This window comes from Clarias gariepinus, chromosome 27 (assembly GCF_024256425.1).
Source record: "Clarias gariepinus isolate MV-2021 ecotype Netherlands chromosome 27, CGAR_prim_01v2, whole genome shotgun sequence".
NCBI lineage: Eukaryota > Metazoa > Chordata > Actinopteri > Siluriformes > Clariidae > Clarias > Clarias gariepinus.
The window spans coordinates 9,724,258-9,750,468 of record NC_071126.1 but is presented as its reverse complement, the minus strand read 5'-3'; the positions used below and the strand labels follow the sequence as shown (position 1 = coordinate 9,750,468).

General features: G+C 36.2%; 3 protein-coding genes across 3 annotated transcripts; 2 read left to right on the top strand and 1 right to left on the bottom strand.

Moving 5' to 3' along the window:
* Window positions 1–1,664: 1,664 nt before the first annotated feature.
* Window positions 1,665–3,260, top strand: zgc:112001 (uncharacterized protein LOC550384 homolog). Its single transcript, XM_053489289.1, has 2 exons — window positions 1,665–1,820; window positions 1,916–3,260. Exons 1-2 carry the CDS (start codon window positions 1,682–1,684, stop codon window positions 2,776–2,778), a joined length of 1,002 nt encoding a protein of 333 aa, XP_053345264.1. The 5' UTR covers window positions 1,665–1,681; the 3' UTR covers window positions 2,779–3,260.
* Window positions 3,261–8,536: 5,276 nt separating this feature from the next.
* On the top strand, window positions 8,537–15,373 carry pcare2 (photoreceptor cilium actin regulator 2). Its single transcript, XM_053488442.1, has 2 exons — window positions 8,537–11,546; window positions 14,325–15,373. Exons 1-2 carry the CDS (start codon window positions 8,821–8,823, stop codon window positions 14,434–14,436), a joined length of 2,838 nt encoding a protein of 945 aa, XP_053344417.1. The 5' UTR covers window positions 8,537–8,820; the 3' UTR covers window positions 14,437–15,373.
* Window positions 15,374–16,661: 1,288 nt separating this feature from the next.
* ypel5 (yippee-like 5) lies at window positions 16,662–21,509 on the bottom strand. The gene is made up of 3 exons (XM_053489550.1): window positions 21,296–21,509; window positions 20,392–20,536; window positions 16,662–17,647 (listed from the first exon to the last, which is right to left on the bottom strand). Exons 2-3 carry the CDS (start codon window positions 20,530–20,532, stop codon window positions 17,423–17,425), a joined length of 366 nt encoding a protein of 121 aa, XP_053345525.1. The 5' UTR covers window positions 20,533–20,536; window positions 21,296–21,509; the 3' UTR covers window positions 16,662–17,422.
* Between the last annotated feature and the right edge of the window lie 4,702 nt (window positions 21,510–26,211).

The window sequence follows — 26,211 nt, the reverse complement described above, 5'->3', positions numbered from 1 at the left end:
TTAGCAACAAATGATTCTTTTTTCTTTTAATTAAAAGCTGTTTGTGTTTAGAAGTGACTTTGTTTAGAAACTTAATCCTGCAATGTATATTCTTTGGGCATTCTAGATGTGTTATAGTAAAATGCATTTATTATCCAATCACAGCCTGAAAAAAACTGAAGTCAGTGTGATAGCTTTAAAGGAGGGGGAGAAAAGGTCCTGAAAGTTTGATTATGAATGTCTATTTGCATAAAAATATGCACTTTATGGTCTAGGCTACTCCCTAGTACTCCCTAATTGACTTTTCTTTAACTGAAAAGATAAATTAGTAAGTAAGTAGCGGCATTGTGGTTTAATGGTTTGCACTGTCGCCTTGCACCTCCAGGTTCCGGGTTTGTTTTTCGCCTTGGGGTCTGTGTGCATGGAATTTGCATGTTCTCCCTGTGCTTGGTGGGTTTCATTCCACAGTGCGAAGACATGCTAATTATGCTAACTGGCTTTTCCAAATTGCCTGTAGTGTGTGAATGAGTGTGTTCGTGTAAGTGTGTCCTGCAATGGACTGGCACCCCAAACAGGGTGTATCCCACCTCATTCCCTAAGCCTCCTGGGATAAGCTTCAGGCCCCCCGTAATCCTGTATACAAGATAAAGTGGTATAGATGATGAGTGAGTGAGAGTAAATGAGATAAACTTAGGTGCTGTACAATTATTGCAATGGAGATTAAAACTTTAAAACAAAATGAAAATACTCTAAACGGCCAAAAGTTTGTGGACCGCTGACCCATAGATCTTCCTTCCAGTAACTGATGCCTGTATTTGCATATAATGTCTTTGTATTATGTAGTTTTATGCCTTCTCAGCGAAACCTGTTCCAACATGCGCACCAACCAAAACTCCATAAAGACATGGAAGTTTGGAGTGGAAGTGCTTAAGTATTTTATACAGAGCCCTGACCTTAAACCCAGTGAACACCGCTGGGATGCCAGTTCCTGATCTGACTAATAATACTCTTGTGGCCAAATGCAGTAATTCCGGCAGCCACAATTTAATTCTATGGATTAATCTGGAGATTAATAAAATAAATAAATACAAATCAATGAGTAAACTAAATCTGAAATAAGATACAAGCATATATAAAAGGTGTTTTATGCATACATTGTACATGAGCCAGAGATTTGCTTTGTTAACTAAAAGCCTAATAAAGTGAAAAACAATTGCATATAGCCTTAATGTACAATATAGGGTTTAATAGTTTAAATAAAAACACTTTTTATGAGACCGTGTTGGAAGGGGGAATGACTTCTGTAATCTCACATAGCAGATTAAATATGTACATATTTGTATATATTTATTAGCCGGATACACTGAAAACAATTTAACCATCGAAAAACGTGTTTTTCTGGCGGAGCAGGGTTTTTTTTAAGCTGGTGATAAATACACGGATTTAGTCCATGGAAAATTTCGAACAGCTTTTCCAGAATAACCACACATCGCGATACTGTGCGAGAATTAATAAATAAATAAATAAATAAATAAATACATGATTGGCACATTCTGAACGCACGATATAGAGGGAGGGCGGGGGGGGGGTATAAATATGGAGAGAACCTACTGTACTGTTTGTGTTTGAATAGGCAGTTCCGTTACAGGCGTCCCTCAGTGACGTCACAGCAGGTAGCGTCCTTTATGGCTTGGGTGGTACCATGGCAACGGGCAACGCGATCTCGCACTGTACATTAGGAACGCCGCGTACGCGCACGCGCACTGATCGAGCACTGCAGAGACCTTCTAATCATCAACCGTGTGAGAGTGACAGCCGCGCCTCCTTTATGAACATATCAGGTATTAATTTCTTGTGCCTTTATTTTTTCTTGTGAGACGAGCGATTGTGACTTTTAACACTGACAGCCTAAAAGCGTTCTCGTTTCTCCGCGTAGCCGATCTTCCCCTGTCGCCTGGATTGATGGAGGACACGTGCAAGGAGCGCAAGCTTCTCTCCTTTCTGTTTTACCAAGCTGTGCGCGACCATAAACCTGTGTGGATGCTGGAGGACATGCGCAACATGGAAACCTTTCACTGGGAAGATAGCAGCCAGCAACGGACCTACTCTCCATCCGAGGCGCTCCTGTATGCCATCGTGCACGACCACCGAGCTTACGCACAATATTTGCTGAATCAGTTCTCAGACGGCGCTCTTGCCATGCCAGGAGAGCGTTTCTGCTGCTGTGCACCATCTGCCCCGCACTTGGCCATGGCTGTCCGCTACGACAGGAAGGACATCATGGCTCTCATCCTTCAGGTGGCACATAGAATGCCCGCTCTGCGCTCGTACATGGACCGAGGAGGATGCAACCACATGGAGGACGGCAAAACTCCACTCCATCTGGCTTGTGAACTGTCACACTCAGAGGCTGTCGTACTGTTATTGGGAAACGGGGCTTCACCTCATGCTGAGGACCACAACGGTATGACACCACTGGATCTCACCCTGGAGCAGCTCTGGACCTCCAAAGTGAACACACGTGCCAAGGAGATGTGCCTTGAGAGCCTGCTCATGTTCATGCCTCGGGTGCAGTTCAAAATGAAGAGCGCACTGCAAAAGGATCCGCAGTGCTGGTCCGAAGTTCTGGGTGAGGAGACTTTTAACTACCTTGTTGGGAGAAATCCAGGAACACTCTTCCTCGTAGCTATGCAAAAAATCCTGTCTCAACTGCCTCCACAGGAATTTCCACAAAGTCTGGATAAACTGCCTATTCCAGCATCTCTGAAAAGCTTCACACAGTCCTTAATGCAGACCTAACACTGGCTACATACTGGCAGTATGCTTCTTGTTTTACTGTTTGTTTTTTCTTTTAACTTATATTTAATTATCTGGCATGAATTTGACATGTAGTGTGTGTGTGTGTGTGTGTGTGAGTGAGGGCAAGAGAGAGAATGAAGGGAGGTGGGTGGAGTAGCATGAAATGAATGATTAAAACCTTTACTGTAACTTGGGTAAGCAAAATTGTCTTCCAGTTCTCTGATTCTCTGCCTTTATTTTTTTTAAATGACAATATTCATATGTAATGAAAATAAATTAACCTGAAACATACACTTAAAAATAAACAAGCAATGTAAATAGTTCCTAATGATTTTAATGAATATGCAAAACAAATGTCTATTTAATGTAATTTTGTCTTTATTCTATCAGAGTTTTACTTTGGAAAAATGCTTGTAAGTGTCATATCGGAAAACTAAGAGCTGGTTGTTGTGTGTACCCCCTCCCCATTTTTTATTTATATGTCTTTAGATGCAAAAAAAAAAAAAAAAGTTAACAGTCCAAAGACAAAAGACTGATCTTCATTGAAAAACTGTTACATATTTATTTATTTATTATTTATGAATGTATATTATTTTTAATTAAAAATTTTACAGTATTTTTTCACTACATTATCATAATTAATAATGACAATGTAACTGTTATAAGAGAGACAACTATTAAATTTTGTAATAGGCAATTTTTTTGCTGTGTCCTGTTTAGCTGTGATGAAACTGTAACCATTATTACGTCATTATAACATAATTACAAAAAATGGTTATATGAATTAAAAACATTTTTATACATATTTTGAAGTCTTTTTAATGTGTGTGTGTGTGTGTGTGTGTGTGTTCCAAAAAATTACATTTTACAATGGCTTGTGATACGACAAAATTAAGCCATGTTTGTAACAAGGGACCTACAATTCTCTAGCAGTGGGTAAAATCTATGCCAAGATTTGCATCATGCCCGCAAAGTAGTGGTCTTATTATTTAATTTTTAAATTGAGTCTTTGATGCCCTGTGTGTGTGTATTATTTTAAGTATACTTGTAGTAGTAGTAATGGTAATTTTTTATGGGATAGCTTGAGGCCCCACATGATGCTAAAGAGGATAATCAGCATGGGAAAGAAATGAATCAATTTGTTAATTAATTAGCTCATTAACTAGTGATTGTTACTTCATAAATAAAAAAATAAAATAAACCAAAGTTGCACAATTTGACACAAAAGATGAGTAAAAAAAGAGAAACTAATGATTAAATAATCCACACAGCAAAGATTTCTCTTCTTGTGTCATTTAAAATCTACTTAGATTGTAAAGGAATCCATTAAATTTGATTAGGAATATCAAACAGGAATTTCAGGGTCTTCTTTCACAGGTAACTCTTGCCATCTGTATAAATTTTGATGAGATTTTCACTAATTTTCCCTAATTTTCCCTAAGCTGCTTTGTGACATTGATCATTGTTAAAAGTGCTATATGAATACAATTGAATTGAAATTGTATAGATAAGACATTGATCAGACAACTCACATAAATTAATTACATTAAAAATGTATAAATTAAATAATCCCAAGATTTGACAATGGGTGTTGAACCAAACAACCCTTTCTCCTTGCCTCCAGTGGCTTGTCACACCTTGTTCCCATGAGTTCCACAGCTCGAACACTGGTATATTGTGGAATAGCCCTATACAGTCATATAAGGTAGATGATTTAACTTTCATTTTGGCTAACATGTTTAACACCAGCTTGTAGTAAATTTATTTGTGAGTGCTGTTCAGTGCACCTGCTTTCCCCTCTGGTCTACATTCTATTTTAATATTGAGTTACCAGCAAAGCATTGAGCCCATGCCCTCTGCTATCTCATTTAGTCTGTGTTCCAAAGCAAGAGTGTACTGTATACTGTTCCCACCCTGCTCAAGTTAGTCTTCTGCTTGGACTAGATAACCAAGAAAATCTATGAACAGCTGGAAAAACAGCTTTTGCTTCACAATGTGTTCTGTTGCTATTGGCGGACATTATTGTGACAAACCCAATTTTTGTTATTCATAAAATCATCTGCTATGTGATCATGGATAAAGGAGTGTAAGCTTTGATGTGTAGTAGTTGACTCTCCCAGATGACTCACTTGTAACAATTACAGTGATGTATATAGAGAAATGTAATATTGTCAATTCAAGGAGGTCTCCTTCAGTAGGTTGGTTTTGTGATTGTAAACCTTAGTCAGCAGATGGAGACATTTACATTACAGCAGCATTAAGAGTTATTGTCCTTCACATGGAGATATTAAGATTTACTCATAATGGCTATGTGTAGGTAATGGGGTGATAGAGTTGGGGTGGCGGTATGTCTTTTTCAATATTTTTGCGTCGATCACAATAAATGCAAGAAATAACAAAAATCAAAATTCAATTGTAACTCAAAATAAGTACAAATCATCAAACTTTGAAGCAAATATAATAGCCAAGACCCCGTTTTTCATTACGTCACTGGATAAGAAGAAGATTCTTCCCTCTACATGAAGTTAGAAGAAAGTGGGTCAACATGTGATTGACACAAAAAAGAACCCAGCTAAACAGACCGTGACAGCGGAAAAAACGACAGTCTGTCTTCTGAAGATCTTTCTCATAATGTACACATAGACAGAGCCGGATCAAGTAAACCTTCTAAAGGATAACATTAATAATAATTTAAAAAACTGATATTCCTCATAGTTCCTGAGGGCAAAGCTGTGAACCCCAAAGATAGTCTAATATAGATAATATTAAGCTGTTATCAGTAATTAAACACAAGCTTATTTTTATTACAAAAACTTTAATCTAACTATTTTAGTAATTTGTTATATAATAATATATTAAGATGTCAAGTCTATTTAAGGATGTTTATTCAAACATTACCTTTCCTAAAACAAGAAGATAGGCTAGGCTGCTAACTAGCCAGCTAACGTTAGCTCGCAACATAGTTTAGCTACATAAATTTTACATACCTTTATCTTGCTTGTTTTTCTCTTTTCTCTCTCTTTTCCTCACTTTTCTTCTTTTTTTTTCTTTTTGTCTGTATGCGAAGGAAATGTCCGTTTTGTGACATTTTATGATGGTTTTGCTAACGCTGCTGCCTCTTCAATTAGCTCCAATAGTCATAGTCACAGTCTGACTGTACTTGCATTCTGCAGACCGCTAACATATTATTGTTTTGTATTTTTTTGTTTGTTTGTTTAATATTGCATTGTTGTTGTTTTTTCAGTTAATATTGCGTTTTTGTATAATTATCATTGTACCAAAAAAAAAAAAACGCTGTCACTCTTGGGAGCCCCCTGGTGGCCACAGCTGCCCTAAGCAACCGTTTAGTTTGCTTATGGAAGTCTTTGGTCGGCTCTGAGAACTGCACATTTTCCATGAAAGTAACACTATGGAGATCACACTATTAAGGGGAGTACCACTTTCATTTTTTGGTTTGTTTGTTCATTCCTCATCAATAACTGCTTTATCCAAGCTCCCATCTGTGGTCTTAGATTTACTCTCTCTGTATCATGCTTTCTGTTTAAGGCCTTTAGCTCATTCGTGTTCATGCTTTCATGTTCTATGACCCAAATAGACAGCTTTAGTTAAGTAGGTTTAATTAGTCTTTTGTCAACATAAACCTTCTCACTGATGTTCAAGTTCTTATTTGCCTCTTCTGGTTTATATGTGATCTTCTTACTGTAAAGTTGTAGAAAGCCCATCTGAAAAAGATCCTCTTACCCCGTACCATCTGTGCACTTGAGGGACTGTTAGTGGGTTTGGTCATGATGCACACATATACTGTATATACATTTCTGTTCTGGCAGGTTTTTATTTTGTGACAGCCTTCAAATGGAGAGAGAAAGAGACTAAGCCTGTAGTCCTAAGCATGCTCACTACTTTGCTTGCCTTTGTTTTTTGCACAAACAGAGGCGCAAAATAAATCCTCACAAGTGGGTGTATGCACAGTACTGAAGGGAAAATACTAGTCTTGATTAACATATAGAACAACCTCATAAACCAAGCTTAACCTTGCCGACTCTTGACAGGCAGATTGTCAGCAATATTTAAATTTATTTTTGAATTAAAAAGTTTTTTAGGATGTTACTGAAAATATTTTTTTTAATGCAAACATCTTTTCATGCATTCATAAATAGCTTCGTTAATTAATTTTATTTATAAAAATATATTTTATATTTATAGGTGCAAAATGAATAGATTAAACTGGTCAAATGTGAAATACTTTACTTTCACAATATTTTCAGGTCATCTTGAAGTCTTTTCTAATATTCTTTTCCAGTACATTTGTAAATCTGCGCACAGTAAAGTGGCAGTATTTGCATTCTGACAGTAAACATGAAGGCGAAGAAGTACCTTCATGCTAATATTCCAAATTATTGTTAATAACTTGAAGTCAATGTCAAGAAGGACCCTTTCTCTTACCTTCAAACATTGTTTACCATGTCTATGTAGTTCATGGGATAAACACATACATATATTTTGGAGGAGACAGACAGGGTTGCAAATATAGCATGTTTTAGTAGAGAAAGGTTTCATATCTGATTCTAAGCCTGCACAAATACACTAAACATAGGCCGAGTATGTAAGCAGCATTAACCTTACATTCTTGTTTTGATGTGAGGTTTTTCTTTTTTTTCTATTACAGTTATTTCATCTAATCATCTTTGTATATCATAGTGCATTAGATTAACTGTTGTATTATAGTCCGCATGCACTTGCAACGATCTCTGCTACCTGATAAGTTCAATCCCCTTTTATCCAAAGATAAAATAATGGCTGTATCAAGGGTCAGAGAGGACAAACCATAAACATTATTAAGGACGTTCTACCCTGAGCACTAAGAGTCAAGGATCACATAAAGCTCACATTCTAATAATTATAATGAACAGCTCAACTTCCAAATTTAAACTCATTGCTTGAATCTACAACAACCATGATAAAGCACTGATCAGCTCTGATCCCCCTAAGAGCTAAACAGAGCCTGCTGAACTGAGTCTCATGAGCTTTCTCCCACAGGCCACTGGGGTCTTATACCTGCATATAATACATACACTGTCAGGTTTTGTTAAGCAACCAGCACATAAGAGAATACTTTATCATATTTATTTTTAGTATTCACCTTTCTAATGCTATCACATGCTTCCCCAGGACACATGAAACCAACAGACTACATCTTTTAGAATGGTTGCTAATGTAGTGTCAAGGTGTGGCATCATACACTCAGAGTGCATAATAATACATAATTACTCAATCAATCAATCTAATAAACAGACACAATGAATGGCTGGAAAGTTTGAAGGAAAAATAACAAAAAGGGTATGAGAAAAAATGTAGGAATGTCCATTATTAATATTTTTACACCATTGCTTTTACTAATAATAATGAAGAATAAAAAGTGATAAATCAGTAAAACTATTTTTGTTATACCCATTTAAGACACCTTGAAAGAAACTGCAAAAGTTACTTGTTACTTGGTTACTGTAAAATTTTTATGATTTTGCCATACATTATTTAATGGAAACACCAGACAGCTTTAAAATAGCTGCTCAACTGCACAGGAAACTGCATTAGGTATTTTGAGTATTACATAATAGTGAAAATATGGATGAAAAAAAGAAAACCAACAGCCACTTTTTTTTTCATGAGATTAGGCTCTTACGTGAGCACTTCTTTTAGTGTGGCCATCTGGAAATCTTAAGAGCAAGGATCTGCAATCCTCCCTTATCCTCTCAGCCACTTGACTATTCGAAGGCATAGATACTGTAGATGAGAATGGACCGGAAATTTTTTTATAAAGAGTACATTGACTAAAATATCAGCCTTAGCATTATCTGTTTGGGCAGATGTAAATTGTTTAAAGGAGCATAATTTTTTTTACTACCAGCAAGAAGACGGGATTAGTGATCACGGTGGAGAAAGCATAAACATCATTACGGAATTGCTATTTTTGTTTTATAAAATATTTTTGGCTTCTGTGGATGAAACTACATAATCAACATAAGGAAAACATTCTGATCAATAATGGGCTGCTCACCATCCAAAGGTCAACTCTTTGCTGGAATCTGTAACCATCAAGACAAAGTTCTGCAGTTTGGATCATACGAATGCAACGGTCATGATTTACCTTGCGGGGCAGAAATTAAGAGCCAAGTGGAGGAAGACCAGGAAGTTTCCAGCAGAAGTTTATTACAAGAAGAAAACACTGCTGTACCACTGCAAGGTACAACACCTGAAGTGTGTGATGTAGAAGACACAAACAGCCATCCACAAGACTATTTACCCACAGAAAAAAATACAGGCGGAAAGGATGACAGAAGAAAGAAAAATAACGGATGCAAAAGGAGACTGAGGAAAACTGTCCACATCCAATCAAATTTAGATTTTTCACAAGGCATGGAAAAAGCTCATCAGGCAGCTTATGCTTATCTGAAACATAATATCCCTAAATATGAGTCCATCTTAGGGCTCTTGGAAAAAGCAACAGAAACCCAACTTTCTTTACGGTCTGTGGTCAACTTATTATCTTTACAGTATGAGGAGATAAACCAGTCCTTAACTGAAATTGCAACTGAGGGAGAGCAGATGCTAGAAATGCATGAAAACCATATGGCCTTGCCAGAAGCAGAAAATGATGTTATGCTAAACCCAGACATCCCAGAGGTTGAGATAAACTCATCTGTGAGTTCTCCAGACTGGCCACCGCATAAACTTCATCACTTGATTAAAAAAATCAGGTTGGTAGGGGATTCTGTTACAGAACTGGGGGACTCATCATTAGGAGAAACAGGCAGCTACTTTGGCTCACTCTCTCAAATGCTGGCAGGAAAGCTAGAGGTAAAGAGAGCAGCAGAGTTGCGTTTGAAAGAAGTGTTAGCTTGTGTGGAATCAAATGCCTTAAGAAAGCCTAATTTAGAAGACTCTGCTCTGCACAGTGAGGACAGTGGCATTAGTATAGAGAATGAGTGCCACAATGGTTCAGTGCGATGTTGCAGCCTTCAGAAGAGCTCTGGATCAAGGGTAAACACACAATCATCATATGAATGTTCTGATGGCAATTTATTAGATCAGGCCTATGTTAATGAGGATGAAGATGATGATACTGACAAAGATATAGATGCTGAGGATAACCATGATGAAGAGCCAAAACATGAGCAGGAGGGAAAAACTGATTTGACATACAGAAACATGTCAAATCAGTCTCAGGCAGAACCAAGTCAGTATCCACTTATAGTCAATCTGCAAAACATGAGGCCAGTAGTACAATTTGGATGGATTGATCAAAATGAGAGCAACTGCATCAGACAGACCCAAACTGCAGATGATTTGTTTATCTCTTGTCAAAGAAAATACAGACATTTATGGGGTGCACGCCGATCACGATCAGCAGACTGTTTATGTAGAAAAGTTAATGACTATATGGTACAAGGGCTGAACAGATTTCCAAATGATAAGCCAAAACATGAATGCATGTCCAAAAGACAGAATCCACCCCAATCCTGTGGTCCCCAAGATGGGAATAATGTGCAATCTAAATCTGGACTAAGACCTAGCTTGACATCTGCCTTTGCACCTGTACCCCCTGGCAAAAATGCTGTCAGAAGACTCATTAATACATTTAGCCAGGGTGTATGTGACAATTCCAATCCTAAATCATTTAATAGATTTAGAGGAAGAAAAAGGAGCCTTTTGCCTGTATTAAACAATTGCAGGGCACTTGATGTCAGCGATCGCAGTTATGCATTTGACCAGCAAATCTCTGAGAGAACTGATGATGTAGATATGAACAGCCTTCCACCTCCTCCTCCTGAATTACTTATGGATATCTCCTTAGGGGAAAATGGTCCTACTGGTATTGACTATGCTAGTAAAACCCCAAATCAGGGGTATTCAATACGAAGGCAGAAGTGCTGTGTTTCTCAGTGTCCACAATCCTCAATACACACAGTATCTTTATACCCCAGCCAGGATATTGTTTCAACGGACTCCCTGAATATCTCAGAAACCTACCATAATGGAGAGGACAAAAGCAACCCAGCGCGGGACTATGAACAGGCAGTTGGGAATAAAGACAAGGAGAAAGATGAAGCAACTGGTCTTTTTCATCACTCTCAAATGACTGTTCATTTATGTGGTTCCAATAACATTTTATCCAAGCTAGGCCCAGAGAATGAGGGTAATATCAAGTCTTTATCTGAGAGGGTGGAAGGATCTGTAAGACTGGGAAATAAGAACTCGGGTGATGAAGCATCAACCCATTATTCTACCAGCCCCTTACCAACAAATCCACCAGCCTCCAGAGTTCGAATCACACCCTCAGGCTACTTTACATGCCACAGAATTTCAAGTTCTACGGCTCCATCTCATTCCTGTCCTATCAGTGGTAAAGGGGAAACATTCACAACCACATTCAATTCTCAAATCCAGGGGTGGACTAGGAAAAACAGTGATGACGAAAATGGGTTTAGGACTATACCTAGTTCGATGTCATTTTATAATGCCCATTCTATGTTTTGTCAAAAGTACAAATTAGCCTCAGAGTCTGTCAAACCTTCCTGTAGGTCCATACTACCAAGACCATGGGGGGAGCAAAAGGTCTCCAGAGGGAGACTACAAACTACTTGCCTTCCCCAGACCTTCCAAAGGATCATTCCGTACAGGCCAACACTTAATGACCACCAAGTATTGTTACCTAGTGTCACAGAGACCCACTACCAGGACAGTGAAGCTACCACTTTAAACAATGGAAGGTAAATAACTCACTTACTACTATTAAAAATTTTCTGCAACAAGCAATTTGTATTATTTTTACTCGTGATGTAATGTACAGGTACATGATTTCAAATTACCTACAAAAATGCAAAAGGAACATTTACACAAATTCCAGCTCTCAGATAGCTGTGTACATTATTCTGGACACTGATCAGCCACCCGGCCAGCTCTAGCCGCTTAGGGGAATATCTCCACATGGCCTCTGGTGGTGTGCTGTGGTGTGTAGCACCAGGATGTTTGCGGTTGATCCGTTGGGTGCTGTGGTTTGAAGAATCGTGCCCCCATAGCTCAGACTTGTTTTTCTGGTAAACCCTATATCTGAGTGAAATCTAGACACTTTGGACGCCAGATCAACAAACTAACTTTTTGCATGTCAAGCCCCGTATGTGGCAGGCTTTGATGCACTGGATGTTCTGGTGTCTTTCTACAGTGGCCAGAATTAACCTTTTTCAGCATTGGCTTTTCTGTGAGATCTGACCAAATGTGTTAGTCTTTGGTCCTCAAAGGCATGGATGAGCCTAGAGTGCCCATGATCCTGTTTCCAGTTTACTGGCACATAGTTAATGTTCAATGTTATTCAGCTTACCTAGTGGTAGTATTGTGGCTGATCTGGGTGTATATCAAGTCAAGCAGATTTTTATTCTCATTCAGTTATATACAGTAGCTTGTATATACTGGATTAAAATATAGTTTCTCTAGGACATACATAACAGTTCTGTATCAATGTGCAGATGATTACACATTAAGTGTAAAGTTTTAATATTTAGGTACAGTTGGCAGGTATGAGACTGAATTGAATTATTTAAATATATATTTCTATAGTCGGTTTGCTAGAAACTAGACTGAGGAAGTAAATGCTAAACAGTCATAACTACTCAACTAATTTGACAGTTAATGTTCATAACAGTACAGGTAAATTACAAGCCATATTCTTTTGTGTTAGCATTTTATATATATATATATATATATATATATATATATATATATATATATATATATATATAAATGTACTTAACAATACTGTTCTTGCAAGAACTATTACAGAAAGGCTGACCTCTGTGTCTTAAATGTTTTTGAAATGTTTTTGTTCTTGTTACGTGATTACCTAATTTCATGTCATTTTATAGTTTTGAAATTCCCAGTATTGTTGTACAATGTAGAAAATAAATCACTAAACAAAAACAAAGAAATTTGCAAGTGACCCCAAACTTTTGAACGGTAGTGTGTATATATATATATATATATATATATATATATATATATACACTCAACAAAAATATAAGCGCAACACCTTTGTTTCTGCTCCGATTTTTCATGAGATAGACTTAAAGATCTGAAATTCATTCCAGATACACAATATTACCATTTCTCTCAAACATTGTTCACAAATCAGTCTAAATGTGTGATAGTGAGCACTTCTGCTTTGCTGAGATAATCCATCCCACCTCACAGGTGTGCCACATCAAGATGCTGATCTGACATCATGAGTAGATCATGATGATCTGTTGCAAGATGTGTTGCACTGCATGAGGCAAATGGTGGTCACACCAGATACTGACCGGTTCTGAGTCCCCAGACACCCAATAAAGCAAAAAACTGCACATTGCAGGGTGGCCTTTTATTGTGGGCAGTATAAGGTACACCTGTGCACTACTCATGATGTCAGATCAGCATCTTGATATGGCACACCTGTGAGGTGGGATGGATTATCTCAGACTGAGATCTTAGACTGATTTGTGAACAATGTTTGAGAGAAATGGTAATATTGTGTATCTGGAATGAATTTTAGATCTTTAAGTCCATCTCATGAAAAATCGGAGCAGGAACAAAGGTGTTGCTTTATATTTTTGTTGAGTATATATATATATATATACTCAACAAAAATATAAAGCAACACCTTTGTTTCTGCTCCGATTTTTCATATATATATGACACTTTCAAAATGACTAGTAAACAGTTTTAAATCATCTGACCAAAAGTACAAAATGCACAGCAAGTGAGCAAAAAAGGAAACTCCCCTTATCTTAATTCTATTAACATAATCCAAATAAGTGTGGTTTAGTCTAATCCCACCCATCCCATCAGCAGCCCTATGTCCACAAAGATGTATGTAAAGATCATTATTTTTAGTTAAGTAATAGTACTAGATTAGATTAGATTAGATGAGATTAGATTAGATTAGATTCATCTTTATTGTTACTGCACTTGTAGGTACAAGGCAACAAAATAAAGTTAGCATCCAACCAGAAGTGCATTTTCACAGTGCAGAATAATTTGCATATATAAATAGTATGTAGAGAGGTAGATTAGTTACAATGGGTGCAAATGAGCTAATGATTACAGGTGGTACAGTAAGGAAGGTAGTGTATACCATGCTATAAAATTTTTCATATGTTAACACTATACAGTGAGGAAGGTAATATAATGAGTGCATATAAGCAAATGGATTATAGGTGGGTGGAATAGGAAGGAATTATATGAGGAAGAGTTATGTATAAAGAGTATGCAGTGTGAAGATATTGTATTCTTATAATAAATAGGTTGCATATGTATACTGTATGCATACAATATGTAACTGTAAACAGAAAATGTTATATACAAAAGAGTTATATACACTGAGTGCAATGAAGAAGGATATATGGCAAGATAAGAATCATATGCATATGAATATATATATATATATATGTGTATGATGGGAATATATATATATATCTGTGTATGATGGGAACTTACCCTGAGTCTCTGCTCTCTTTCAGGAAAGAATATCTAACTGAAATAAGCCACTTATCAAAACAAGACACCCCAGCGAGCTGCTCAGTGTCTGGTCCACAAGAGGCTGAGGTCAAGATTACAGATAAAATGGATTAAAGTATTTTCTTTCTCCTTTTTTTAACCAGTCTTCAGAAGAGAGAGCTACTTCTGACACAGATTTAATCTGGAGACAGATAAAACACTTTCCAGAATTAAATATAGATGTTGCTAACAACTAAACAGCTGTATACATACAGTATATAAATCATTATTGTAATATTGAATATTCAATATTAATACTTTTTAATATTGAGTAAAAAGTATGAACCTTTTTTGTCCTTGTGATATTTTAATACTTAAACAAATAATGTGATAAATTATAATAACTGTCACAATGTACAGTTCTATGCAAAAGTTTTGAACCTCCAACTATTTCTTATTAATTATCAGATGTAGATTAAATTAAAGAAATTGAAAAAACTATGTTACAAAAAATACAAGATTCAATTCTGACACTTTGAAAGGAAAATAAAAAGGAATGATGGGTGGCTCAAGACTTTTGCACGGTACTGTAGATACTGAAATATGTTGCAGTAACTTGTTTAAGTTGTACTTAAAATTCTTTCAAATATTCAAAACAAAAAAAAACAAATCAAATATTTAGTTTCCTTGTTATGATATTGCACTTGTACAGTTTAATGAAATTTGGGATTATGTAGAAATGTCAAGCTCAACTGTGTACCATTCCAATAGTATTACTTAGCACTAACATACAGTATAGTACAAAAAGGTTATCGGTCTATAGACAGATCTCACATGCCATTTATATGCTGCTTATAATTCCTGGAACTACAATGTAAATGGTTACCCCATATTCCTAGTAACAGAAAAGCCTATGCCCTTGGTAGTTAAAGTCTAAATAATAGCAGGGTAATTATTGGATAGAGCATGTAAACAAGGTTTAAAATGTCTGGGAGGAGTGTCAGGAGCACTTTGTAACACTGATAAAGCTGTTCCAGTATATACTGAGAATAAATGACTTTGCCCTTGTTAATGTCGCACGGCATTTTATGATGTGGGTACTGAATAAACCAAAATTAAATGTAAGGAGAACTTACTATTTTTAAAAAGTATGATATTTTTTGCATTGCAGGTGTGTGGAAAAGGTTTTTTTTCTTTAATTATACTTAAATCAATTCTACCAATCCCAACTACTCCCAGAGACACTAATCTTACCATCTTCTCAGTCCAAAATTTTTTTTAGCGGCTATTATTTTGTATAAACTTGGTTAGGTCTATTTTCAAATTATGTATCTGGTGGCTGACCTCTGCAGACAATGCTATTTTAAAGTGCCACCTGGTGGTCAACACAAGCAGATAGACTTTGAGCAGGCTGGCAGTGATTAGCTAGGAATAAACAGTGATGCACTGACTAATTTTATTTAGGTCTTACACTACTAAATAGTCATTGTAATATAGAAGTACAAACCCTTATTCTCCTACATTCTAACTTATGTCCATAATCTACTTCAGACCAATGAACTAGCTGCCTTTGCCAGGAGGTTATAACCTGGCTCTTTCCACAAGATGACAACATTCATGCACAACACAAAAAAATACATGCAACAGCAATTTCAGTTTCCCTATTTGCAACAGCAATTTTAGTTTCCCTATTTGCCCTGTATTGGAAATATAAGGTGATGGGATCATGATGCAGTTGACAAAAAAAGTTACCTCACAGCTCTCAAGTCCTTGGTCAGACCGATACCTCTGGTTGTCACCGAATTTTAAATGTCAAATGTGCATGGGTGTACGCGTGATGCCTTGCTACAGACTTGGACGCGATCCAGGGAGTATTTTTTTCCCATGAGCGAAACCGTCCTTAAAGTCTGAGACCATTCATAAGGATAGTGAGGTTTACAGAGACAAATAAATAGATAGATGGATAAACGAATGACAAGCACATTAAAACATTAGAATTAAAACTGACTTTTTGTGCTGTGCATTACAGAAGGTTCAAGATCCTTTTATCACATTTTTAGACAGAAAGCAGCTCAGCAGTAATTTGGCAGAAAGCCCTGCTAAAGCATTCTCAAATAGTGGGAAAAAAGTACTACAGTGCTATACAAAATAGAATTAAAGTTACCATGTTAAAGCAAAAGCCTACTTTCAGGTGAGTCTTTGTTTTCCATCATGAGAACAGTAACTCAATATTTATAATTGTATACAAGAGCTAAGACAATACATACATAGCATGTGTAACAATACATTATAATTACTGTAAACATTGTGTCCCAGGTGCTGTTTAAGACATAAAGACATAAATTAAGAAAAAGACATAATGCTTGAGCAAGACCATTTACTTTATTAAGATCAAATGAACACATTTTTTTTTATCATTGTCTCTTGTGAAAAAAAATAATAATACATCACTGAACTAAAACAAGGAAAGGAATAATAATTAAAATGGTGCTGGACTGAGTTTATCGTGAACATAGGGTTCTTATTACCCACCAATTCCAAAACAATGTGTATAAATAGCGAGGGAACGTTGACACTTTACCTTCCCTTTGTGGTCTTAAAAAATGAAATCAGACATCAGCATCCTGGCAAAAACTGTCATTGCATACTGCTGAACTAGCAACTGTGGCGCTTGTGAAGATAACCTTTACCTTCCTGTAATCATTAGTAGCTGGCTCAGATCCAGATCTATAAAGCCTAAACTGCAAAAGTGTACCTGGATAAGCTTTAAACGGCTGCCAAATTTGATTTTTGGTTGACTTTACTGATCTTTAGAGTGGCTACTAGTTTAAGAGGCTGGGTTTGCTTATTTACCGAGGCATACTTCTGGGGCAGCTGAATTAGTTTTTTGCTTTACAGATCTGTAGATGGATTGCAGGCATGTTTTTTTGTTGCTTTATAAAGCTGCTGAATCATTTTGTTGTTTATTAACAGTCTCTAAGCAAGGCTGAACCGGCTCGTGAGAAGCGGATACGTTGTTCAGATGTTCAGATCGTGTTCGGACACGGCAGTGACTGAGATGAGCAGCGTAACAGAGAGAAAGAGAGAGAGAGTTAAAGAGAGATTTAAATGAGAACACAATTCAGGAGGCATCAGATGGCACATGTTCTTCAAATCCCTCACTTTCTCTTACTAGTGCCCTCTCTAGAATGACACGACCTTCTTTGTAGCGCTGGCTGTCCTCCGTGGCAAATTCATAGATCCAGCCCAGCTTACTGTTGCAGTTCTTACAGCTGACATCACGCACCATGTGCCTCCCTGTGAGCATCACCCGGTCCTGCACATCACTGTACTGCAGGTTTACCACCTGGCCAGAGGGGGGAAAAAAAGAAAATTAATATCTCTTCCTCATGGTTTATCTGTAATGGGGTATTTCTAAATAGAGATTAATATCAGCTCTTTACATTTAAACAAGGAGGTGTTACTTTTGTGCATAATATCAGCTCTGTCTCACCGTCCATACTTGTGTTTATGTGTATATTTCTATTTGATTTACAAGTGTGCTACAACACACTGTACATCATATATAGCATAAGCCCTTCTATTTAAGTACTCTAGTTCCATTTCATCTGCTTGAAAAGCTGGAAACTATTTTTATAAAAACATTTATAATGCAAAAAACTTTAAACTGTAAGGATTTGTTTATTGGACACAGCTTTTCAGAAGAAGAATAGCTCTGATGTTTTTTTAAATAAAAGTTGAATCATTTTTTCACATTTGTATGGCAGCTTCAGAGACCAATGTATGGTGGTTTTATTCTCCAAGTCAACATCATAAGCATTTAAGCTGAATCCTTCTCATAGACCAAAGGTGCCCAGGCGGGTATATAAACAATTCTGCATGGATAGCAGAAGTTCACAGAGTACCATTAAGTATAAGACTGTCTCTAACTGTCTCATTTGAACTTGTGCTTTATTTTAAAAGAAACCCTGTTTCTACATATTATCCCATCCCCACATAAGAATAGCCAATGTCTGCTGCCAGACTGCATGAGTCTTTACACTGACATGTTTTACATTTTTTGAAAAAGACTTTGCCGATTGCATTATATGAATGCAGTAAAGCTTTCAGCCTGAAACCTAATCTCCATTTAAATCTAGCCCCTTAGACATGTAGATCCATTCATGTTCACCTATGCAAAACTGAATACTGAATAAAATACATGTTTGGATAAATATAAACTTCTTTCTTAGTCAGAGCACATTACTCCAATCTTATTAAAGCGTATTAAGTTCCAAATTGATGACAAAGTTTTGCCCACTTACCTTTCAATCTCTGAATGTTTGAACTCCACTGTAGTTTTAAACTACTCAAGCCAAAATACTGGCAGTAAGGCTTGTAGCTCACCATGCCAGGCTCTTCCCCCAGTGGATGGTAGTTACTTTAGAATCATTTTAATAATTCTAATTACTCTAATTGTCTGTGCTTCTATTGCTTCCTTTAAACTTTAGTTGAAAATATCTCTTCACATAATATTTTTTTTCTATTTCTATGTTATTTTGTGCTACAGTCTTTGTGGAATGACCTTGGGTGTTAGGACTGTGCTATTTGATATAAAAAAAACAAACCAGCTGAGGCAAAGCTACAGTTAATCCTGAAAATCACTCATAGCTGATCCACTAAAATGTGATTTGCTTCACCCCAACTCTGAAATAGTGTTTTAAAAGATCATTAAGGACACTGTCAAAAAGTCTTCTTAAAAATATCTTTGCACTATTTTTATTCTTGGGGTTAAACATGGTTCAATAAAATATTTAGGATTCTCTTAATTTCCTGCAGATTTACAGTTCATTTATAACTGTGATTTTATATTGATTTCTAACATTCTTAATTATAATTACCATCTTCACTTAATAACTCCTTTAGTTTGGTCAGGGTCACGATGGATTTAACACGCATGTATTTATATTTAGGTGTAGTTTCGTTTAGTCAATCCATGTAATAGTATGCATTGAGACAGTGGGAGTAAAATTGTAAAATCATGTAAAACTCTGCACAGCTCAGCAAAAAATTAAGGACCCTGGATTTCCAAAGCAACAGTACACAGAAGAGCACCTTCTAAATTTCTTCTCTTACACTTCTAAACTCTGAAGCACTTGGAGATTCTGAACTTAAAATAAAATCCACTATAAACAGATGCACAAAAAAATAGTTATAATCTAGTTCTGGTGGAACAAAAAATATCACAATATGTAAGTTTAATTATATAATATTGCTTTAATTACTTTGTGCAACCTCCCTGTGGCAACATAATAGCACTGAGCCTTCTTCTATACTGAAGAATACTGAGCAAAGATCCTGAATGTCTCCAAATCCTTTGGGTTCCTACGTTCTCTTTCTTCAGGTTCGTTTTGTCTCTCTTCTTTCTCTCATGTTTTCAATTGGGTTTAGGTCATGGATCTAAGCTGGTCATGACAAAAAAAAAATTCTGTGGACACTGGACCACACGTTTGGATCAATGTCCTTGCTGGAATTCCAACTTTAATTTTTAACACTAAAACCACCTTAGGTTTTGCCAGAAAGCTATTTTTTCCCCTCATAGAACAGGAAGATATGCTTAGGAAAAAAAAAATACATTTATCAAGAAGAGGCACTACAATAGAAATAAACAGGACACCATCCACCCCTTTGAAATTTGTTCAATCAGGTAATACCTATTTGCTGTCTCAGGTTTAACTTTGGCTAGTAATTTAACAAACAAGTAATTATTTTTACAGCCAGCAGTTCATTATGAATCTGGGCAAGCATCAGACTTATACAGATGATGATGATGATGATAATGATGATGTAAAATCTGAAATTCACCTTTCATTCAATTTTCACCTTATCTGCAGCTCTAATACAAACTTATTTTGCACAATACGAACGTAATCTCCCTTTTATAAATTTAAAATTTTTACTTAGACAAAACCTAAAGATGCGAACTTCAAGTTCAAGGGAAGTGTAAACTAAACTACAGGAGGTTTCCTAAAAAAGTTGTTCACAAACTAGCCTTGTGTCTTCACAGGCTTTACAAAAACATTTTACAAACTACAGATAATGTTTTTTTACCTTGTTGAAGAGGAAAGCACGGCCTGTTGCTCCCGTGAAGCGTGTGGAAATGAGTTCGGAGCGGTTGGTCAGGATTGTATCGCAGTTGGCACATGAGAAGAGCCGAGTGCCTCCAATGTGATCCAAAAATATACGGCCCATTGTGCTGCAACATGGAAAACAATCGGTGAGTATGTGCAATAGTATCAGTAAACTTGCTGTGAGTGAGTGAGAAAAAGAGATGAGCTCAGGTCTCATGGGATTTAAATGGATTAGGGATGTCAGAATGGATCTAGAAGTCTGAGGGTGCAGGCAGAAGCTACATCTGTTTGTGATAAGACATTCTGGGCTTTTAACAGACCCATCAGGCGTAGCTTCTGCTTGATTGGAATGAAAGCCTGAACACATATAGCCCTTTTTGCTCCATTTTGACACTCAATAGATGTTAAATGTCAATAACCAACCAACCAACCAACCATCTAACCACACTAACAAGGTGGTCAATTGGTAACAGACATTCATTGTTACTGCATATTATTCAGATGATGGGATTTCACACAGAAATACACTTATTTCGACTGAAAGTTTTCTGACGTAGATTTGGACATCAATCCGATTTTCAAAATTGCCTATTTGTCTATTATGTTTTTGCGCATTTTTGTGCGCGTGTGTGTGTGTTTATCCGGCCTGCTGCAGTCAGACACCCAGCTAATCAAGTTTACAAATGATTGTTTTTTTTTTTTTAGTTAAAGTGAAAATATAAACGTTATAAACGTTTGAAACAAATGGCTTAACACAAACCAAGACAAATCCAATACACAATAATGGTGACGTCCAAACCATTTTTAAATATGTTTAACCACACAATGAATTTTGCTAGTAGCTTTGCTAACAGCTAGCCAGTTGATTGTCAGTGACGTCTTACCGTTTTTTGTTCTTCTTATAACTTAATGCAGTCGTTTAAACTTGAACTGTTTGTAGCTGACAATTTTTCGGGAAGTGTTATTGTTCAATGACCCTTTTCTCGCTGTTGTCTTTTTAGCTGTATTTTGTTTTCCAGATCTTATTTTTTTTAAGCGCCCGTCTGTTTTGGTGCTGTGTTGATATGCTCAGCTGTTCCGCAGTCTATAGCAACATCCGGTGTTGCGTCGGAAATCGTCTCCGAGCATTAAAAAACGGCTAATCACGTTGTGCGCATGCGTGTTGTCATGAATACAGTTGGCGTCAATAGAAAAACGTCATTTCCGTTTCGCATTGACGGGGAGAAACAAACCACTAAATTAATTCATTTTTAATAAGAAGAATAATAGACTTCTAGATTATTATAATATTACTTTTAACTGAAGTGTCTCTTAATACATCTTTTTCACGGTTTATACATAATTTTGATCCCCTCGTGTATTTTATCCTTTTTTGGACTTTCAAATCTATAGTTCTTTGTCCTTTATACTTTGTTTGTTCTAATTAATGTTTTTTTTTTTTCGTGTGTGTTGTTGTTGTTATTATTGCTGCTGTTGTTATTCTTAAATGTGTTTAATATGTTCTGTATTCTTTTTGTATTGTTCCAATAAAAAATAACAAAATAAAAATAAAGAAACAACTACTAACCATAATGCAGGAAATTGTATTTTATGTATTTTGTATTCCATTTTTGTATAATTTCAATAAAAAAAATTAATAAATAAAATAAATAAATAAAAAACAATGCAGAAAAGCTGCCGTACGTATGCCCTACTGCACTACAAGTGAATTTAAATTCAAGTGTGTGTGTGTGTGTGTGTATATATATATATATATATATATATACTGTATATCTGTATATATGCAGTCCCCATTTAGCTGCTTGACCTGAATCATTGAAAAATGAAAGCACACCCTTAAATTTTAAACTAGCTACTAGCGGCATCAACCAATTTCCTCAGACGCTGGGATGAAAAGCACATTATTGAAGTCATTTGGGATATTACTGAGAACCTCCTGAATCTTTGTGCAATTTCACAAATTGTGCAAGGCTTTGTCCTGTACACCTCCTACTTGGCATAGCCACACAGAAAGAAATTACATGGAGTGAGATCTAGACATTCATTTCACATTATTCTGAATAACTTTTTGTTACACTTGGGAATTCATTTTCCTCTCAATGACTGCAAGTGGCCAGGACCTGATGCAGCAGAGCAGGCCCAAATCATGATGTTTTCTCTTCCATCCTTTACAGTTGGGATAATGTTTTTCAAGATATTATGTAGTGCCCTTTTTATGGCAGACCTAGTGTTGCATGTTTTTTCCAAATAGTTCAATCTTAGTTTCACAAAATGCACAAAACATTTTGCCAATACCAATGTGAAAAGTCAATGTGCTCTCTCGCAAACTTCAGACATGAAGCAATGTTCTTTTTATTAAGCAGCGGCTTCCTTTGTGGTGTCTGGCCATGGACACCCTACTTGTGCAATGCTTTATGTACTGTAGACTCATGAACACAGATGTTAACCAGTTGTTAACATAATGACTTCAAATCTTTGACTGTTACTCTGGGTTGTTTCTTTACCTCATTGATAGTCTTTGTTGTGCTTTTTGGGTCATTTTGACTAGGCGCCCACTTTTTGGTAGAGTAGCCACAGTCCCAATGTGTCTCCATTTGCCTATCAATAGACTGGTGAATTTCTAAAGACTTTGAAATCATTTTGTAACTCTTTGAAAATACTCGATCATAGATCCTCTGAAAGCTCTTTTTGGCAGTTAGCATATTTTTCTTATGCGAAGCAAACTCAAAAAAAGATTATTAGTGAAAGTAGCTCTAGTCCACATTTTCAAATTCATTTTCTTAAGAAGTCTCCAGATATGCTAATATCTGACTCTAATTAGCTTTTTTGTGTAATTATTTTTTACAAACATTATATTTGTAAACATCCTGACTCCTTACTGGCCGTTGAGAATCCCAAAAACTGTAAGCATAAATTTTCTAGGTGATGGTTGACTTTTGAACCTTTTCTTGGTCAGCGATTTTAAGATGTTTCTATTCTATACTCTGCTGTATAACCTCAGCCTCATAGTGATCAATCCATGTCTCGTCACCAGTAATGATTCTCTTTTAGAAACTTTCACCTTCCTTAGAGTATTGGTGCAAAGGCAACAAAGAAATCACTGCTCGCTGCTTTTCTTTCGTGTAAATCACAAGTGGGGTGTCCATTTATGCTTGCACAGCATTAACAAGTAACACGTTGATGTAACACGTTCACACCTGCTGTGACTGGCCGACACAGTAGCCTTGAACAGAAAGCGTTAATAAGATGAGCGCAGCGCTGATAAGACTGATATGACCAAAGTCCAGATAAATTTTGACTCACCCTTGTGTTTGTGTGTTTATTGATGTATTTATTCATTTATTTATTTAGCAAATACCTAAGATAATAGGCAAAAATTTATCACATTTCATATGATGCTACTGAATAGCTCACACATTCTGATTGTTCTGCAAATCCATGAGGAACGACACGATACTGAGCCCTCTACTCCCGGTCCACTTCCCTCTGGGTTTTTCTTTTCATAGCTGATTGCTTATTCTTGGTCACCGTGCTTTGCTAGGCAAATTTTAGTGAATGTCTGTAGTTACTCCACTGTCCCCATCTGACTGCTTGACCTCAATTTACAAGGTTTTATCCTGGCTCATCGAACTGTATCACAACTAAAAAGACCTGTCAACTTCTTTTTAGAAGTTAAAGTCAAATTAATTCTTTAAGTCCCCAGGCTAAAATTTTAGCAGTATCATCCTTTTTATTTCCTTAAAGTGGAGACAGGCAGGCAGACAGGCACTCTTGTCCTTTCAGGGAAAGTTGTAGACCTTGATTCTCGCAATTGTGTTATCCATCTATGACAATATTTCTAATTCTTTAAGATAAGAAAGATTATGAGTTGAAATCTGTATGATAGTTTATCCTTTATCGCTGTCATGGAGACTTTATTATCACAGAACACAGAACTGTCAATGTGTTTAATGCTTCTCCACCTTCATCCATCGCCTTATCTTTTGTTTCAACTTTAGCTTTCTCAAAGCCTAACTTTTAACCTTCATTCTTTTTATGTTTCTTTCCCAAGGACATGCTATCTGATACACTTTGACACTATATTCAGGCTGATCTTTTTTTTTGTACCTTTCCATCTGTCTGTCTAGCAATCCCTACTACTTTTGGCTACCCCTGTGTTTCTCAGTTTATGTATCTTCTTGTGGTGAAAATAGGACAAACTATATACTGCCTGGACAAAGAGAAAAATGCACATTCTAAGATTTCCTTCAACTGCCCTTTAGCTGCGACTATGGCCAGTTAATGTGTCAAAATGATTCTTCATGCTCACATGCTCTTTCACAGAGTCCTTGGAAATGCCAGGGATGAAAAAATCAATTATGGGATAACCTGGGCATTCAGTACATTCAGGTCATTAGCTGACTTCATTCTATTGTCACATAACATTGCCGAACGTAGACCTGATCACCTGAAGCAACCACAGAGCATAACACTGCCTCCAGAGGCGTAAACAGTGAGAACTACAGTATATGCATGATGGGCGCATCACTTCATGAACTTCCCTTTTTACCCTGACACGCCCATTACTCGAGGATAAGGTCAATCTAAAACTTACGTTTTTATTTATTATCAGCAGCATATTAACTCAGGTAAAGGATCAGGAGCATGACTCAAGAAAGAGTAAATAAGCTGCTTGGTTAAAAATCTAAATCAGTAATTACACTGTAAATTATCTATTTATTTGTTAAAAACAAGCCCAAAACTGTTCTGTATCATAGTAATGCATTTTAATCAATTATTGATTTTGAAAAATGCATTTATCTTTTTTTTAAAAATCAATTCTGTTAAATGCTATTATTAATTGTAGTTACACAGTTAGCTGTCAAGCAAATATACATATAGGCTGAGGCTGAACTTATACATATTGAACCCAACATGCCTTCACAGTTTTTACACTGTAAAATATCAAAAGATATGGCTAGCTAGTCTAGCTTACGAGACAAGTTAAGGATTTACTTAAATAAAATGCCTATATCTATTGTAATGGTTCGAAAAACTTCTGGGGAGAAAATTTCTTGTATTTGACTCAGAGTTTGTGAAGTCTGGAAACATAGAGAACAAGTACTGTATGAGAGTATGTTCAGTGTATATACTGTATATGTATTTGCATAAATACATTATATATACATTTATATGTACTGTACAGTATATATCCAGCTTTGTGCCTGAGCATATTACGTGTATTAAGTTGCAAACATTCTGAGATCACAGGGTTAGGACAAGAAGATACCGGGGTTTGTCGCCAGTAGTTACTGCACGTCTGATTGAAACTACAGTATGTATCCTGATGCAAAAGTACACTGTGTTTACTTTTAAAAATACATGAAAGCTGTAAATCAAATTGATAAGCAAGTGTCCTTTTACTGGTACACTAATGAAGGTGCATTAAAATAAACAGTTACACACTAGTTACACACTAGTGACTGTGTTATGCAATAAAATAAACCAAATGTCTCCACGTTAGAACATAATATTTTTTTTTAACTATTTTTTGTTTATGGGCAATGCTTAGGTTTATGAATAATGTATCTGATTCTACTAATCAAAAAATAGGTAGGAAAAAATAACAAAATGCATAAAAAATGTAAGCTCTGTCCATAAGAGGTTTAAATAAGTTTCATATACTGTACTACTCTACTTGGTTCACAGTGTTTCAGGGTTAAATGCAATATTTTATTACATCTTCATCACAATTTAATCTCATTTATCAAGCAAGTACACATACTATGATTTTATTATTATTATTTTATTATATAAAAAT

Coding starts and splice junctions, on each gene's coding strand:
- zgc:112001 (XM_053489289.1), top strand. CDS start 1,682: ATGGCAACGGGCAACGCGATCTCGCACTGTACATTAGGAACGCCGCGT. Junction 1,821..1,915: donor CTCCTTTATGAACATATCAG/GTATTAATTTCT, acceptor TTCTCCGCGTAG/CCGATCTTCCCCTGTCGCCT.
- ypel5 (XM_053489550.1), bottom strand. CDS start 20,532: ATGGGCCGTATATTTTTGGATCACATTGGAGGCACTCGGCTCTTCTCA. Junction 17,648..20,391: donor GTGCTTTCCTCTTCAACAAG/GTAAAAAAACAT, acceptor CCCTCTGGCCAG/GTGGTAAACCTGCAGTACAG.
- pcare2 (XM_053488442.1), top strand. CDS start 8,821: ATGGGCTGCTCACCATCCAAAGGTCAACTCTTTGCTGGAATCTGTAAC. Junction 11,547..14,324: donor ACCACTTTAAACAATGGAAG/GTAAATAACTCA, acceptor GCTCTCTTTCAG/GAAAGAATATCTAACTGAAA.